The sequence below is a fragment of the Callithrix jacchus genome, chromosome 8 (genome assembly GCF_049354715.1).
Source record: "Callithrix jacchus isolate 240 chromosome 8, calJac240_pri, whole genome shotgun sequence".
NCBI lineage: Eukaryota > Metazoa > Chordata > Mammalia > Primates > Cebidae > Callithrix > Callithrix jacchus.
Window position 1 is genome coordinate 124,370,926 of NC_133509.1, and position 18,711 is coordinate 124,389,636.

Here is an 18,711-nt window from a genome sequence, read left to right on the forward strand (position 1 = left end):
TAATTCAAACCTTTCTGCATCTCTGTTGCCTCATCTGAAAATGAAGAGATTATGCATACGTACATAGCAGGCTTATTTTGGGGATTAATTGAGCAACACAGCAAAAAGCTGAGAGCAGTGTCTGATTCTTACAACGGGTTCAATAAACAGTAGCTAACATTAATCTTAAAGAATGACCAGTGGAGTCAAGCGAGGGTGATCACATCATTTATCGTCTAAACCAGTGTATTTCTGGGTGTGAAAGGGAAGACTGTATAGTAATTATATTGGGTCAACTGGCATATGCTAGGACACTCCCAGGCGTATTAAGACTGGTATGGCTTACTTTGCCCCTAGCCCAGACCATTCAAGACTCAATAAAGAAATTTATTTTTTGCTTGCAATTACATATTACATATTTTACAAATTGTTACTGCTTTTAAAGTTCTTTCATATACCTTATTTGAACTTTTCTTAAAATGCGGGAAAAAGTAGAACTGAATTGCCCCTTAATAATAACCAAACAAAGGCACAAAAAAGTACAGACTTTCCCTGAGTAATCCAGTATTGCTGAGCAGTGGGGACAGTATGCCATGAGTGCCTCCACACTTCCTGGCCTCCATCCAGAGAGTCAGAGTCATGTGACTAGTCCTGATCAATGGCCTGTCACCTCCAGACTGAAACACTTAAGAGTGTGTGTGCAGCTGGTCACGTTGCTCATACCTGTAATCCCAGCACTTTGGGAGGCCAAGGTGGGAGGACTACTTAAGCCCGGAAGTTTGAGACCAGCCTGAAAAACATAACAAGACCCCATCTCTACACAAAATTTTAAAAACTAGACTACAGCCTACAGTCCCAGCTACTCAGGAGGCTCAGACAGGAGGATCTCTTGAGGCTTGGAGTTCAAGGCTGCAGTGAGCCATGATCATGCCACTGCACTTCAGCTGGAGAAACAGAGCAAGACCCTGTCTAAAAAAATAAATGAAGCTGGGCATGGTGGCTCATGCCTATAATCCAAGCGCTTTGGGAGGCCAAGGCCAGTGGATCACTTGAGGCCAGAAGTTTGAGACCAGCCTGGCCAACATGGCAAAACCCCATCTCTACTAAAAATACAAAAATTAGCCAGGTGTGGTGGCAGATACCTGTAATCCCAGCTACTTGGGAGGTTAACGCAGGAGAATCGCTTGAACCCAGGAGGAGGAGATTGCAAAGAGCCTAGATCGAACCATTGCACTCCAGCCTAGGTGACAGAATGAGACTCTGTCTAAAAAAAGAAAATATAACGGGTGTAAGTTCTCAACTCTTTCCTTACATGTTGCAGCAGCGAGAAACCCATGTTTTGAGATGTAGATATCACAAGATGGAAGAGGCCTGGGACCTCAAAATACTGGATGCAAGAGAGCTACAACTGGCCCAGTCTAACCCCGAGCAAATGAGAAATAAGCTTTCGTTGTGCCAAGCCCCTGAGATCTGGGAGGTACTTTATTTTATTTTTTTGAGATGGAGTTCTGCTCTTGTTACCCAGGCTGGAGTGCAATGGCGTGATCTCAGCTCACCGCAACCTCTGCCTCCTGGGTTCAAGCAATTCTCCTGCCTCAGCCTCCCGAGTAGCTGGGACTACAGTAGCGTGTCACCATGCCCAGCTAATTTTTGTATTTTTAGTAGAGACAGGGTTTCACCATGTTGACCAGGATGGTCTCGATCTCTTGACCTCCTGATCCACCCGCCTCGGCTTCCCAACCAAAGTGCTGGGATTATAGGTGTGAGCCACTGTGTCCGGCCTATTTTTTTTTTAATTAATTTTTTTTTAGACAGAGTCTCGCTCTGTTGCCCAGGCTGGAGTGCAATGGCCCGGCCTTGGCTCACTGCAACCTCTGCCTCCCAGGTTCAAGCAATTCTCCGGCCTCAGCCTCCTGAGTAGCTGGAATTACAGGTACCCACCATCATGTCTGGTTAATTTTTGTATTTTTGTAGAGACAGGGTTTCACCATGCTGACCAGGCTGGTCTTGAACTCCTGACCCCAGGTGATCCACCTGCCTCGGCCTCCCAAAGTGCTGGGATTGCAGGTGTGAGCCACTGCACCCGGCCTGGGGTGAACTTTTTACCCTAATATACTACTGCCTGCCCTGGCTCAGCCAGTTAGTAAGATTAGAACCCACATCTTTTACTGTAGTTTTCATTCAACAGTATCATAAAATCCTACCAGATTGGGAAAAAGCATTGCCAAGATTAAATGCCATAGCTTACTCATGGTAAGCCTTCAAAGCTTACTTGATTTAAAACAAAATATTTATTTGGTTTAAAATAAAATCGTTCACACCCAGAGCCAAGTAAAAAGAAAAAAGTTCCAAAATGCAAGGTTTGTTTTAACTTGGTGCTGATTTATTCCAACATTTAGGTTAATCCAAGAAGTCTGGATGCCTCATCTTACAGACAACCCTGAGACGAAATGGCCTCATGTTGCATCTAGATTTTATTTTAAGTTAAAGGGATGAATGGAAATATCCAACTAGAGTGTGACCAATTCGCTGTCTCACTCCAGAAAATCCCTCCCTTCCTCTCTTTCCTATTCTAATCCTACTCATCCTTTCAACTCCTTTTCTTAATGGGGAGAAAGCTCCACACATCAAATTTCTCAAACACTTATATCACACAATTGCCTAGGCCAGGAGTTGGCACGCTTTTTCCATAAAAGACCATAGGGTAAATACTTCATGGTTTCCTTGCATTTATTTAACTCTGCCATTGTAAGGGCAACACTGCCATAGATAATCCAGAAATGAACAAACATGGCTCTGTTTCAATGACATTTTATTTAGGGACACTGAAATTTGCATTTCATATAAATTTCATGAGGCACAAAATTTTATTCTTCTTTTAATTTTTCCCAACCACATAAAAATGTGAAGACCATTCTTAGCATATTGTCAATACACAGACAGGCAGCCGGCAGTACTTGGCTCCTGGGCCAACTGTGGTTTACCAACCCCTGGCCTAGGCTTAGGAGGGGTGGCAACAATCTCTTAGGCAATGTCTGCAGTGGGAGGAGAACACAAGTATGGCTATTCTAGTTCTTCCACTTCCTGGTGACTGGTGATCCTGGGCTATGATTCCAGAAGGCCTGAGTTCCTGCACACCTGCGTGCAGGAAGGCAGATGGTACATGGCCAGGCAGGGCCTGACAGGCAGTGAGGGGGTCTCAGCTGGCAACTCTCAGTAGTACCTTTAGATGTGGTGGTCTGTAATCCCAGCACTTTGGGAGGCCAAGGTAGGTGGATCACTTGAGGTCAGGAGTTCAAGACTAGCCTGGCCAACGTGGTGAAACCCCATCTCTACTAAAATTAGTTGGGTGTGGTGGCAGGTATCTGTAGTTCCAGCTACTCAGGAGGCTGAGGCAGGAGAATGGTTTGAACCTGGGATGCAGAGGTTGCAGTGAGCTGAGATGGTGCCACTGCATGCCAGCCTAGGTGACAGAGCAAGACTCTGTCTAAAAAAACAAACAAAAACCCAGGGCAGTGAAAGCCACCACTGCTTCCACCAGCTTAACAAAGGGCAGGGCTGGGGAAGAGGGGGGTGGACAGGATCTACTGCACCATACCCAAATTCATCAGGGCACTTGGTTCCCAAGCCCTGACTGGAGCCCCAGCCATCCCCTTTGAGACCCTCCCTGAATTCTGGCTCTCAGAACTCTCTGGATGCGCTCCCAGCGTTGATTTATTAATGCGTGTTCTTAACTTATGCCTCCTCCCCTGCAGCTCCACTACTAAGAATCGACCCTTGTGAATCACCAGGTACTGACTTCACAGAGCTCATCCCAGGGCCCTAACAAGTCCCCAAAGCCAGGTAGAGCTCAGAGGGGACGATGGCAGGTGTGGGGGAGGAGGAAATAATTAGGTAGACAGGCAGGGCAGGGTGTGGACAGGCCCAGAGAGGCAGAAAAGATTCGCAAAGCCACAGCCAAGCCAGGGTGGGGGCAACAGGAACCACTGACCCCAGCAGGACACGACCAGCCAAAGCTCTTCTTCAAAGGGAAGGTGGAGTTTCTCCAAGGGGCTCCACTCCAGGATCCTTAAGGGACCCCTGACGGGGAGTCTGGCTCTGGGTGGGACAGAGGATCTGGGTCCTCTAGACCTTCTGATGGAGGCAGTCAGGCCCTCACTGCCGGGCTTCACGGTGGGTTCACGCCTGTCTTCCCCTCAAGGCTCCATGCTACCCCTTTCCTTCTGCCTGGCCAAATGATCCACAGGAACAAAGCCCAGCTGAGGCCCTCCCTGGTCCATGAATTCCTCGATAATCATTTCAGTCCCAACCCTCAAAGCCTCTCCATTCCCTGAACCAGGGAACTACTGCTGGTGCCTAGCGCTGGCCCTGAGCTCAGCACCACCATCTGCCATTTTCTTTCTTTCCTTTTTTCTTTTTTTTTTGAGATGGAGTCTAACTCTGTCACCCAGGCTGGAGAGCAGTGGCACAATCTCAGCTCACTGCAACCTCACCCCCCGGGTTCAAGCGATTCTCCTACCTCAGCCTCCAGAGTAACTAGGTCTATAGGTGCGTGCCACCACGACCAGCTAATTTTTGTATTTTTTGTAGAGACGGGATTTCACTATGTTGCCCAGGCTTGAACTCCTGACCTCAAGTGATCTGCCTGCCTCGGCCTCCCAAAGTGCTAGGATTACAGGAGTGAGCCACCAGGCTCAGCCCCATTTGCCGTTTTCTTATGAGTGAGTCAACTTTGCCTCAACCGTGGGCTCCTTGACGATAGGAGCCAGTCTCCCACTTTTTCATCCCCACCTGTCCCAGGAACACACAACAGATACTCAATAATGCTTATTGAACTCAACTAAAAGCACATTAGAAAGATTAACACAATTAAAGTAAAACATGAGATTGTGACAACAAAAATAATTTAGGAGCTAATTTCTAGGTGAAAATTTCCAGCAATCTTCCGGTGGCTTTGTATTTCTACGACTTGCTCCAGAATTTTAAATAACGATGTGATTCAATGTTTTTAATCATCTTAACACCTAAATTGGATTGACCACATTGTCAAGTCTGATCAGCTGCATAAATTGATCATTAAGAAGATTGGGGGGACGCAGGGGAAGATACCAGTTGATGGAGAAATAATCAATCTGGCATTTGCATTTAAATATAACTACTGCATTTTATTTATTCAATGCAATCTACGTAAGGCATGGCGAGCTGGGGAAGGCAGTGTGATTACCTGAGTCAGAATGGGTCCAGGAAACCGAGGTCAGCATTGCTCCCGTCACAGAAAGGACAGAGGGGCCTCCATAATCACGAGAATGCTGGTCTTCCAGAGGCTGCTGGAGAGGAGCAGTAGAAAGTCAGAATTAAGCAGAAGACGCAGAGAGAGCCCTCGCAACCACAATGGATGTCATCTCTGGCCTGACTCTAGAAAATGACGCACTTCAGTGAAAAAGCCAATTGTAACAGCACCTCTTTATTTCTTGGATCATTATTAAAGGACCTGATCTTTCATGACGGAGTGTTTTTGAAACTGTCTCATGGGGCATAAAAAGATCCAGAAATTTGAAAATACATGCCATCTCAATGTGAGATGATTTTTTTTGCTACAGCTGCCACTGAGACATTTGTGAAATCATTTTATGCACTATAGCTGCTACTCAAACACTTGTCTACATAAAGGAAAACATCAGAGCACCAACAAGTGCTCAAGGCATTCCACCCCACGACCAGCCTTGATCCACTGGGCAGACCAGGTATGCAGCCTGCAAAGTTGACAACTCTATTTTGTTGTTATAAAATGAAATGTCTCTGGCTCTCATCCTCCCTAAATGGGCTGCAAGTTATCAGGCCATGGTTAACCAATAATCTTGCAAAATAGGAGAGCTGGTACATGAGACAGATTGCATAATAATCTTTGATGGAGGATATCTTTTTAATCCAGGTCTCAAGGATAACAAATCAATGAACTCTCTAATGAAAAGAATGGTCTTTTTTTTTTTTGAGACAGAGTTTCACTCGTTACCCAGGCTGGAGTGCAATGGTGCGATCTCGGCTCACTGCAACCTCTGCCTCCTGGGTTCAGGCAATTCTCCTGCCTCAGCCTCCTGAGTAGCTGGGATTACAGGCACGCGCCACCATGCCCAGCTAATTTTTTGTATTTTTAGTAGAGACGGGGTTTCACCATGTTGACCAGGATGGTCTTGATCTCTTGACCTCATGATCCACCTGCCTCGGCCTCCCAAAGTGCTGGGATTACAGGCTTGAGCCACTGTGCCCAGCCAAAAGAATGGTATTAACCCACGCGCTGTAGTCTGAGAATGTCAGGAGTATATTGATTAGATCGGTGGTTCCCAAACTGTGGGCGCTGGAAGAGCAGCATCAACACTGACTGAGAGTTTGCTGGAAATGCAAATTCTTGGCCCTTACCCAATATCTACTGAGTCAGAATAGATAATGTGTAATTAGGGCCCAGAAATCTGTGTCTTAACAAGCGCTCCACGTGATTCTGATATACCTTAGATCATTAATTTATCCACCCATACAAGACATTCTGTTGTAAAATAAAATCATGCTACTCTACTTTGTGTTTAGGCGCCTACTAAGGACAAAGCATAGAGCTAGGGACTGGGGAGGGACGAAGAGTCGGACATGATAAAGAACCTGCCCTCAAGAAACATATTGTCCACTAAGGAAAATAAGACACTTACGCAAGGGCAGGTGGCTCACGCCTGTAATCCCAGCACTTTGGAAGGCTGGGGTGGGCGGATCACCTGAGGTCAGGAGTGTGAGACCAGCCTGGCCAATATGGTGAAACCCCGTCTCTACTAAAAATACAAAAAAAATAGCCAGGCCTGGTGGCAGGCGCCTGTAATCCCAGCTACTTGGGAGGCTGAGGCAGGAGAATCACTTAAACCTGGGCGGAGGTTACAGTGAGCTAAAATCGCGGCCACTGCACTCCAGCCTAGGCAATAGGAACGAAACTCCAACTCAGAAAAAAGAAAGACACATACAGAAGCAACTCAAATACTGGCAGACCATGTTATTTCTTCTAATGGCTGGAGAGTGTCAGATAAAGGAGACATTTGTTTCTGTTTGGGGTGAGGAGTGGGGGGTGCCATGAAAAGAAAGCATCATGACGGCAATAATAACGGCCTTGAGATTAGGGCAGGATGTTAACAACAGCAAAAAACCAGACAGTGACCGAAAAGAAGGCCCAGAGGCTGCAAAGCGTGAGGGCCCTCTGGGGGCATGGGGTAGTCAGGTCGGGCTAATACATGAGAAACCTAAAGGTGATCTGAGTGAGACAAGGTTACTTCCAAATGCACAGGTAAGAGGTAGGGACTCTTTTTTTTTTTCTTTTTGAGACAAAGTCTCTCTCTGTTGCCCAGGGTAGAGTGCAGTGGTGCGAGATTTCGGCTCACTGCAACCTCTGCCTCCCAAGTTCAAGCGATTCTCCTGCCTCAGCCTCCAGAGTAGCCGGGATCACAGGTGCCCGCCATCACACTGGGCTAATTTTTGTATTTTTAGTAGAGACAGGGTTTTGCCATGTTGGTCAGGCTCCTCTTTTTCATGTAAAGACCACCCAGCAGGCACCAGTGGCTTATGTTTAGAAATTAATGTCTGGGCTGGGTATGGGGGCTCACACCTGTAACCCCAGCACTTTGGGAAGCTGAGGTGAGCACATCGCTTGAGCCCAGGAGTTCAAAACCAGCCTGAGTAACAGGGCAAAACCCCACCTCTACAAAAAATACAAAAGAAAACAAAAAAATTGGTGTGGTGGTGAATGCCTGTAGTCCCGCCACCTGGGAGGCTGAAGAGGGAAGATCATCTGAACTTGGGAGGTCAAGGTTACAATGAGCCAGGATCGTGCCACTGCCCCATCTCAAAAAAAAAAAAAAAAAAAAAAATCCACATCCAGTTTACTTTTCTGTACTTTTGGCAGTGCATTTTCCAGAGGGAAGAACCTCAACTGCTTCAAGGATTAAGAGCAGAGGGTTTGTCCAGGAGGAAAAACACACACACAATTTTAAAGCAGGTACAAGAATCTGGAAGTTACAGTCGCCTCGGGCCATTCTGCAAAGGGGCAAAATGTTACCACCCTCGACAGCCCCTGAGGACAACTCTGGTTTTAGCTTTTAAAAAAAAAATACTGTCACTCAGGTTGAGAGGGGTATGACTTATTCACCGAAAAAGTTAAATTAATACTCAACATCTCCAATTAGAGGAAAAAATACCTTTCATGATCAAGTTAGTATGGCTTTGCACCTAGAAAATGGACAGAAATAGAAGGTTTTATTTCCTGATGTTGATAGGTGAAGAAGGGGGTACTGAAAATAGTTTTCATGTCACCCCAAGGCTCGGATTGAAATGAAGCTGAATTCAGAACTGGCAGTCTCTGCTTACCCATGCCAGCTTTGCCATTCCTTTCTGAGTCATTATGGACAAGGCACTAAACTCCTTCAACCTCAGTTTTTCATCTGTCAAGAAAAAGAGGCACTGACCTACCCCACCTTCTTGGAAATTTAAATAAGAAAACAGAAATGAAGTTGCTGTGAAAATTATAAAGTGCTGTACCATCCAGAGGTACCGAATTATCTTCCTCATCTAGGCATCTGGCTACTAATTAACACTGGTTATCCTACTGGCCTTTGAAAATATAAAAGCAATGTGTTTCTGATGCCCTTGAGATTCTCCTTTTAAATATTTGCAGATACAGCAGTTCTGAGGAGCAAACTTGGCATCAGCCTAACCATTCTCCCAAGAAGCATTTCAAGGTAAATCTTTTACTTGTAATTAAAAAAAAATTTTTTTTGTTCCTCTAACCACGACAGAGCATCCAGTTATCTTTTAGCAGCTCCTGGTGAGCACAACTCAGTCTTCAGCAACACCGACATATACGATGGCAATAATTTATCATCTCTGCAGTAGTTTAGTCCCAGATGGACCATTTACTAATTTATTTCCATATGTAACTGGCAGAGAGATTAATCAGGCTTCCAACTCGGAAACCTGAATTGCGCTTTATTCCCTTAACAGGCTAACTCTGGGCAAGAAGAGGCACACATTTACATAGAAACCCAGAGTTCCTCTTAAAAAGCCTGTCAGCCTCAGATGCAAGCCTTTACACACAAACACACTCACACGCACACACATCTTTCCCGAGACAGCTCGCTCCTATGTCAGCTTGGAGGGCTGGTTCTTTCCTCAGATCCTCAAGGACTTCACACAGGAGCTGTGACTGATACAAGAGCAGGCAGAGGTAAAACGTAACGCCAAATGCAGTCAAGTTGCAGCCACATTCCCTCCCTGTCTGCAAGGTCAGGGGCTCAGATTTCTGAAAATGAAGAGATCTTTTTGCCACAGTGCTGCGCCCAGCTGGCCCGGCACGCAGTGCCCAGGCGCTGGAGGCATGTGCTTTCTTTTTTCCACTCTTTTTAAGGGTCTGAACTTGACTGAATTCAGCAGCTGCTGTGTCCTCAGCAACGGCTAATGAATTGTTAGCTTTGCTCCCGGTTCCCCTGAGCTCAACTCCCAGTCCACTTTTGTTTTTAATTCTATCCCAGTGATATCAGCGTTTAGCCAAGAGTGGTTAACGGTTGTCGGATGATGGTGTTTACATATAGAAAGCAAGCCAGACATGGGCAGAAAGCACCAGCTGATCCCTGATGCCTTAAACGGAACCCAAGGCCATGCCAAGAAGGCTCCGCAGACAGCAGCATGTAGAGCTATTGCCAGCTAAGCTAAGTCCACACAGCTGAGGCGATAACGAACTCTGTGGCTTTGGAGTAGTCACTTGACAGTCAGTTTTAAAATTCTCTCCTCTATAATATGAATTTAGTTCCCTGAGGTCCCTTCCGGCTCTAAAATCTAATGATTCTATGAATACGAAAAGGATAGCCATTCACCTGGTTTGTTCCGTGTGCTTAGCCGATACCAAACAGCAGGAAGTTTGGAAGCATCTGAAAGTGGCTGAATGGGTCCAGATGCTTGCTGCTGTGGCAGACACAGCCTTAGGAATCTCAGTAGCCAACAAACTCCTTTTGAGCAAAGAACATGAGCATTTGAGGACTGGTCAACAATGCATATCTTTACAAGGTTTTAAAAATTCAACTAAATCCAACAGTTCCATTTCAGTATTGTTCTAGGTATGGCAAATCCTACAAATTCATGGCTCTTGTCTTTAATACACTTACATGTTAGTTAAGGAGATACACAGCTAATCTTAATATGATGAAATATGCGCTATAATCATTGACAAGGAAATGGTTAAGTGAACATGAAGGATGAAGAAATCATTTCAATGGAAGGGGGAGATCGGTAAGGTTTTACAGAGGAAGCAGAATTTAAGCTGGGCCTTGCAAAGTAAAGACGGGACTATAAGCATCTGGACAGAGGTAACAGTGAGAGCAAAGGCCTATATGTTTCTAAGCGCGGTTGGGGCACAGTATTCAGGACTCAAGGACAGGGGCACAGGAGGCCCAAGGAAAAGAAGGCATAGTGAGACCAGAGGCTGGAAAGGAACTCAAAGTGGCGAGCCCTGGCTGCCAGCCTTTCATGCTGTGGTCTCTGGGAATCAGCAGAAGTCCTCGGGCAACAGAGACTCCAAATGAGCTCTGCCTCGGGAGGTTTATTTGGACAATTTTACCACCATTTACGACTGGGAATAAGATCCGTCTGTACCTTCATTTTTCTCTTAGTCATTGCACCTTGCCACTATTTGGGAATCTCTCAAATTTATTTTTTTCTAAATCAACTTCCTGGCCCTTTGAAAGCAAGCAATTGAGTTTCCTCTAAGTACTGCCAAGATTTCACATTCCAATGACGAGTTCGGCCTAGCGCTTTACACTTAGGTTAACATGTTTTTCTACTATTATGAAAGAGTTAAAATAGCATGACATAGACGGGTATTTTGTTTTGGTTTGTTTCTACACTGGAAAATACTTCTGTATAATGAAAAAAATACACAAACATGCTGACTGTTGGAAGGGCCTGCTCCACCACTGCCCAAAAAACAAAAGAACTGGTCATCCACGTAGTTCACTGAAACTTTTTGATCTCCAGGGTCAGAGTCCCAGGTTACTGATCCAAGTTTTCCAAGGTCCTTCAGACACAATAACAGAACGTCACATAAACCCTCTCCTTCCAGTGCTATTTGGTCCCCTTGGCCTAGGGGACCAAGCACAGGTGGTATCACACAGCTATCATATGCAGAAGCCCCAGGACACATGGGCCACATGCCAGGCAAGCCAGGGCATGGGGACAGGGTCTGCCCTCCCATCCCCCACAAAGATAGGTCTTAACATTCCACTGAAGTGGGGGTACAAGTGGGCAGAGGAGCTTGTCCTCTGAGAAAGGAGCTGCCTTCAGTATGAGCCACCATTAAAAAGTTTCCCAAGGTTTGCACCTATAATCTCAGCACTTTGGGAGGCCGAGGCAAGAGGAACGCTTGAGCCCAGGAATTTAAGCCCAGACTGGAAAATACAGTGAGATCTTTTAGTCGGGCTGCTTGCGAAACTGAGGCAGAAGGATCACTTGAGCCCAGGAAGCAGAGGTTGAGGTTGCAGTGGGGTGAGAGAGCACCGCTGCACTCTAGCCTGGGCCACAAAGTGAGACCTTGTTCCAACAGAATAAAATAAAATAAAATAAAACCAAAAACCGACTCCCATAGAAGACACAAATTTCCCTTCCCATCTCTGGACTGCTCAGACTATGCATGGGCATATATGGAAAGCTCCAACATTCATTTTATTTTGGATCACCTTATTTAGAAAGGCACATTGTGTCTACCCACTGGGGTGTGGTGCATTCCAGGGTTCAAGTCCCTGGTTTATAATTCAAATCTTATCCTAGCCCTCCACATGCATGGGTGCTCGGAAGCTCTGAGTATTCTCTTAACATCTAATCAAATAATTACTATGAAGTATAATATGCGGTACATACTGTAAACAGTTCCCTGTGCACATAAAAAAAACAGTCTCATACAGACCCAAAGAGCTGTATGCATTGCTTTTTCTAAAAGTCCACCTATGGTTGGAAAACTAACCTTCTTCAAATGAATAGATTAGCTTAAATTACCATGCCATTTTACAATCTCTTCACTGATACACGAATAATAAAACTGTGAGGTAAATGTAGGCTTAAACCAAATAATGGACATAAATTTTTAAAAATTTTGACATTAAAAACTCAGTATAAATTGAACTACAAGATACTTGAAAGCTCCCACAATCATAATGTGCACATTGAAATCCATTAACCTAATACCTAGGCTGCTATTCAAAAGTAGGGGTCTAGCAGGCAAATAAATACTCATTTGAACACTCCTCCTAAATTACCGTACAATTTGGTTGCTAAGTCACACACTTACAAAGTCTATCATCTTTACTCGGTTGCTCTCTAACCAACACTGAAGTCATATAAGGTTACAATGTGGCAGCGTGAGATCAACACAGATACCAGCAAATGGTACTAAAAAGTAGCAGCAAATGTCAAAGACAAACCAGGGTCAGCTTGGAGAGAATGAGATATTTACATAAGCATCCGGAAAAGACCATGGAGCCCTGATTTCCCCTTAACTGCACACCTAAACAACCTCTCTGCTCCTCACCTGATCATTCTGATATAAAAGCAATTTCTACAGTGATACATTCAAAGACCTTAGTTGCCATAAACTCAGCAGCTGTTAAAAAGGTTCTGTTGCACGTTGGATTTGCTTTAAGACTTAGCTATTTCCAACCAAAGCTTTCATTTCTTATCCGTCACTACCCCCCTCCAAAAAAATTAGCTTCCATTAACAATATCCTTCTTTGACAGGTCATCTGCCAAGGCCATTTTCTTACCTTTTTAACTCACATCTTTTTTTTCATTTGAGGATATTTACCCAAGCAAGGACAATTGTTTGACTGGAATCTTGCAACTTTCAACTTTGCCCAGATTTTGCCATCGTGCAGAAGGGGAATGCCGCAACCCCGACACATCGTTCTGTTGAGCTAATACACATCTGAATCCAGAGCTATATTTTAAATTCTTTTACACTTACTTAATATAGTGCATGCCGCCTGTCCACTGATGCGATATCAGAAACCTGCAAGCTACTATTTCTGCAACTGTGTCACTGTAGATAGTCTGAAACATGTACGTAGCTGTTGCCATGGAAACAAACACAGCTAGGGTAGAGTGCCACGCTGTGTTAATTCCTTCACCCATGAACCCCAGGGGAATGCTAACATTCATCTTCTTTCTCCTTTAGTCTCACACTGCTTTAATATTTTTTTTAGCATTATCAAATGATGTACTAAATACATATGGTACACCTGAAAATACGGATGGCTGAAATGAGCCGTGGCACCAACCTAGCTTGCCGGCTGTCTGCTCGAGGTGGTGCAGCAATGGATGCTTTCCTGAACTTCTCCCGTAATAAGGAACTTTGTCTTTCCTTCAAAATGGTGTGGGAAGGACGGAAAAGGTGAGCGTCTTGTCTGCCCTAAGAACAGTTATCCTGGAATTGTCCCAGGATAAAGATGCTATCAGAAATGTGCCTTCGCAGTTCTCTGAAAGGCCGAGGGAGGCCTTGCGAACTTTCTAAAGTGAATCCAAGCTAAGAGTTGTTCTCCCTTCCAAGTAGAGCTGTATTCGAAGGCTCTACACCCGATCGTTTTAATTAGGCAAAAGCATCATTTTTTTTTTTTGGGATTCATCTGTCCCCACTTGGTCTTTATTCCTAAACCCATGCAAGAAGGTATTAAAATAAGTGAGTAGGCAATGAGATGGAAATCTGCCATAATAAGAAAGAAATGTGATTTCCCTAGAATTTGAACATTCTCTTTTTTGCTTCAAGTTCCTATCTCTGACCTTAATCAATGCTTGGACCTGTGGAGAAACGTTGAACTCTCACACTGCACCTAAAAGCCAAAATGTATGGTTATTGGTGCACTGGGCCCTTCTCATTATTCAACTGATAAGCCGCTTTAAACGTTGCGGTTATACTCATCACGGTAGACAAAAGTAAGCTGTTCAAAATCTTAATTACATCATATCCCTTGGGCTGGTTAATAATATTCAATCTAGATGAAAATGGCCACGTTTTAGATTTGCATGCTGATGTGTTTCACTTGAATACAATTTTCGCACTAAACAATCAATTGTAAGCTTTAAAAGTGCAGCTCTGTGACCCTGAACTGGTATATTTTAAAGACACCACTACTTTATTTGTGGGAGTTATGGCAAAATTAGCCTACAAAAGATGAGCAAACTTTTCCTGTTATTTTCCTAAATTGAATCATGCTTGGCTATTTACTATGATCATAATAATAAACTCATTCCTAAATAAAGCAAAATGGAAAATGGATATACACACCTTACTGGTTAAAGAAGTTTGTCCCTTTTTAAAAGCAATCTAAAAATGATGTTGGGGTCCAGTAGAAAGCTTAGTCTTCAGGTATTAGCAGAGCAGGTAAGGATTACTCTTTAATCGTGACCAGTACTCATAAACTTTCACAGCAATGAAAACTGCAGTCCTTCCATTAACTTTGCACTTCTGCCTCTTACTTGCTTCAAGTTGAAATCTCTGCCCTTATCAATGCCCTTACATTCCTCTAGTATCACAAAGCATTCTGACATTGGCTATTTCATTTGATGTCATGAGAGTTCCAGGAATTAGCTTGACAGGCTAATTCATCAATCTCATCTCACAGAAGATACACTGAGGCCCCAAAAATCAGCGACTTGTCTGAGGCCACACGGTAAGTGTCAGAAGCTCGCCCGAGTCACCTGATCCGATGCTCTCTGTAGGGGCTGTGCTGCTCCTAAGCGTGCTCACAATGCATTTGGCTGCCTGTATTCCTAGCACTTTGGGAGACCGAGGCAGGCAGATCACCTGAGGTCAGGAGTTCAGGATCAGCCTGGCCAACACGGTGAAATCCCGCCTCTACTAAAAATTCGAAAATTAGCCAGACATAGTGTCGGACGCCTGTAATCCCAACTACTTGGGAGGCTGAGGCAGGAGAATCACTTGAATCCAGGAAGTGGAGGTTGCAGTGAGCTAAGACTGCACCACTGTACTCCAGCCTGGGCAACAAAAGCAAAACTCCATCTCAAACAAACAAACAAAAAAAGTACTTGACTAGAGTAACAATAATTACTAAAGGATAGATACTAAGTATCAAATTAATTGGTTTGGGGATTACCTACGGCTGGTGATGAAAGTTAGGCTAATGCTCCTCTGTCCTCAGCCTCCCATTCTCTTCTCCCAAGGCTTTAGGCAGAGCAGATCATCTCAGCCTGTTTGCAACGCCCCATGCCACTGTTTTTCCCAGGTGTGTCAGCCCTAAGTCCTGACACCAGGCCTCAGAGATGACACTGGAATAGAAAGATGCCTGGTGCAGGGGGGTGGGGGGGGAGGTCCTTGGGCTTTGGAAGTCAAAGTGGGATTGGGAATAGCAGTAATTACTGTATTTAGCCTCCCTAAGGAAGTAAGTCGTTCCAGATGCCAGCTGTCCTCCCCCTATGCCTGCAATGTTTTTATTGTGGTAAATTACATACAGATGACATAACATTTACTATCTTAACCACTTTTAAGTGTACAGTTCAGTGATATTAAACATATTCATAGTAATGTATAACCATCACCACCAGCCATCTCTAGAACGCTTCATTTTTTCCAACCAAAACTCTGTACCTAGCACACAACCACGCCCCATCCTCCTTACCTCCCACCCCCGCCTCTGGCAGCCATCATTCTACTTTGTCTCTACGATTTTGACTCCTCTACTCATAAAAGTGAAACTATGGAATATTTGCCTTTTTGTGACTGGCTTGTTTCACTCAGCATAATGTCCTCCAGGTTCATCCATGTTGAGCAGGTGTCAGAATTTTCTTCCTTTTTAAGGCAAATATTCTACTGTACAGATAGACCACACTTTATGTATCCATTCATCTGTCCATGGACACTTGGGTTACTTGCACATTATACCTATTGTGAATGACACTGCTATGAACATGGATGAATAAATACCTCTTTGAGGCCCTGCTTTCAGTTCTTTTGGGAAAATACCGGAAGTGGACTTGCTGGATCATACGGTAATTTTATGTTTAATTTTTTGAGGAACTGCCATACTGTTTTCCACAGTCGTTGTACCACTTTAAATTCCTAAAATAGTGTGCAAGGGTTCCGTTTTCTCCACATCCTCACTAACACTTGTTATTTCCTTTTTTTGTTTTGTTTTTTAAATGGTAGCTATCCTAATAGGTATGAGGTAGTATCTCACTGTAATTTCAATTTGCATTTTTCCCCAATGATTAGTGACATTGAGCTTTTTTAACACACCTACTGGCTATTCGTATATCCTCACTGGAGAAATATCTGCTCAAGTCCTTTGCCCATTTTTGAATTAGGTTGTTCTTGTCGTCAAGTTTTAGGAGTTCTCTATATATTCTGGATATTTATCCCTTATCAAATATATGATTTGCAAATATCTTCTTCTATTCTGTCTGGCTGCTTCTTAACCATACTTACATCCACTAGATAACTGAAAGTGAATTTCATCACAATTTGGGTTATTTATTCATGATTTCCTCCCAAATTACCCTGGATATTGAGAACTACCTGGATTTGGTCATGCTACCGTTTGGTGAAAGAGGGCTTCCTAAAAGTGAATGTTTCCAGAACACAGAATTGTTTCTAGGTTGGTCTGGGGGTGTTCATGCCGTTGCAGAGGCATCCTATGGCAGAGTTCTTGGTGGGTGGGCTGCACAGAGAGGGTGGGGGGAACTGGGTGCTTTATAAGGATGCTCCAACTCACGAGTCAATGACTGGATCCTTTTCAATGATAAGCTTTTTAAAACGGATTGTATACGAAAACAATGAATGGGGCCAAGTCTGTAGCTCATGATTTAGCCTGTTACCGATATTTTTCACAGCTCTGCTGGCTTTATGAACCTCTGCCCATTATGATAGAGAGGCGATCTCACAAGCCATAGCAGCTACAGGCGGAGGAGGAAGAGGCCATCCGTCCAAGGAAAGGGACCACACTAGGGTGATTTCCTAATCCTTGTATTTACATTTTAATATTCTCTGGCCTCCTCCCACCCGCCCTGCCTGTCAGGGCATCAGCTGCTCTTCTCACTGTGCAAAGTGGCCTGGCTCCATAGTTCCCTCCTGTTTTGATTCACATCTAATATGCCAGGGGCTGAGAAACCAAATAATAGAGTTGATTAGAATTTTGTCTGAAATAAGATGAATACAGGCCTGAGAAACTGTCCCTGAGCACTAAAGTGCCGACTTTTGGAAGCCGTTGACTCTCGGTCAATTAGCCTAAAGCCAGTCACCTAATGAGCAATTTGCGTATAATTTAAAACCTTTTTGAGTGTTTTAACATGGGAATGTCCTTTGATTTTTATTCTTCTTCTTCTTCTTCTTTTTTTGCCGTCTCTTTGGCATTATAAGGTTTGTAAATCAAGCCTTCTAAGGGCATACCCAGCTTGTTTTTAAACTTTATGCTTAATTTGTTTCTAAATTAATTTTTTAGATACTGGCAGAGAATGCAAAAGACACTCAAAGTGGAAGTGAATTTCTGATGAACTGGTTATTAGGTAAATCGATATGAACTGGTTTTAAAGAATCTTTTACATGTAATTTTCATTGTTTAGGTTGCAAAAAACTATCAAGGGAACTGTGACATCTAGTCAGACTAGAATGTGCCACCTGCTTCTCGCATGTTACCTGTGTCTCTTTTTCTTTCTCGTCCTGTGACTGCACAGGACTCTCCCAGTTGGGGTTGCAGCCCCCCCACGGAAGGGGAATTATTTTGTATTGTTTGGCTTGGGGTTTTTGTTTTGTTTTGTTTTGAGAAAAAGTTTCGCTTTTGCTGCCCCCACTGGAGTACAGTGGTGCAATACTGACTCACTGCAACCTCCACCTCCCACGCTCAAGTGATTCTCTTGCCTCAGCCTCCCGAGTACCTGGGATTTCAGGTGCCAGCCACCATGCCCGGCTAAGTTTTTATATTTTTAGTAAAGATGGGGTTTCACCATGTTGGTCAGGCTGGTCTTGAACTCCTGACCTCAGGTGATTCACCCGCCTCAGCCTCCCAAAATGCTGGGATTACAGGCGTGAGCCACCACGCCCAGCTGGTTTGAGTTTTTTATACCATAAATTTCATTTATGGGAACTCTTAGCAGAGCTCAGCTTGCCTCCTCTCATGCAGAGCAGTGCTCTCCTTCCCACTCCTTCCAGGAACCTCTGTTGTGTGTTTGGAAGTCATCGGCACAGATGGTGAAAGAGGGTCCTGTGATCTTTTCAATGAGGCAATGAATCAATTGTAGAAGTCTGAGGACCACTCACCTGAAAACCCAATTCTTTTCTTTCTTTTTTTTTTATTTTTTCAGACTGAGTCTCACTCTGTCATCCAGGCTGGAGTGCAATGGCACAATCTCAGCTCACTGCAACGTCTGCCTCCCAGGTTCAAGTGATTCTCCTGCCTCAGCCTCCCTAGTGGCTGGAATTACAGGTGTGTACCACCACACCCAGCTAATTTTTGTATTTTTAGTAGAGATGGGGCTTCACCATGTTAGGTCGGATGGTCTCGATCTCCTGACCTCAGGTGATCCACCCGCCTCCACCTCCCAAAGTGCTGGGATTACAGGCATAAGCCACCATGCCCGGCTGAAAACCCAATTCTTAATGCAAGGAGACTGGGAGAAGCTTCGCCCAAGGTCAATGGTCATCCGGCATGATTAAGACTG

General features: G+C 44.3%; 1 protein-coding gene across 2 annotated transcripts in view; it reads right to left on the reverse strand.

The window, feature by feature from the left end:
- Positions 1-5,199: 5,199 nt before the first annotated feature.
- The window catches only part of LOC144577456 (uncharacterized), a 135,236-nt gene continuing 121,724 nt past the window's right edge, over positions 5,200-18,711 (reverse strand). The window contains exon 2 of one of the 2 annotated variants that reach the window (XM_078335592.1): positions 5,200-5,306. In XM_078335592.1, coding sequence (XP_078191718.1) covers positions 5,278-5,306 — 29 coding nt within the window. In that variant the 3' untranslated portion in view covers positions 5,200-5,277. The remainder of the gene's footprint in view (positions 5,307-18,711) is intronic. The other variant, XM_078335593.1, reaches the window with a different exon arrangement.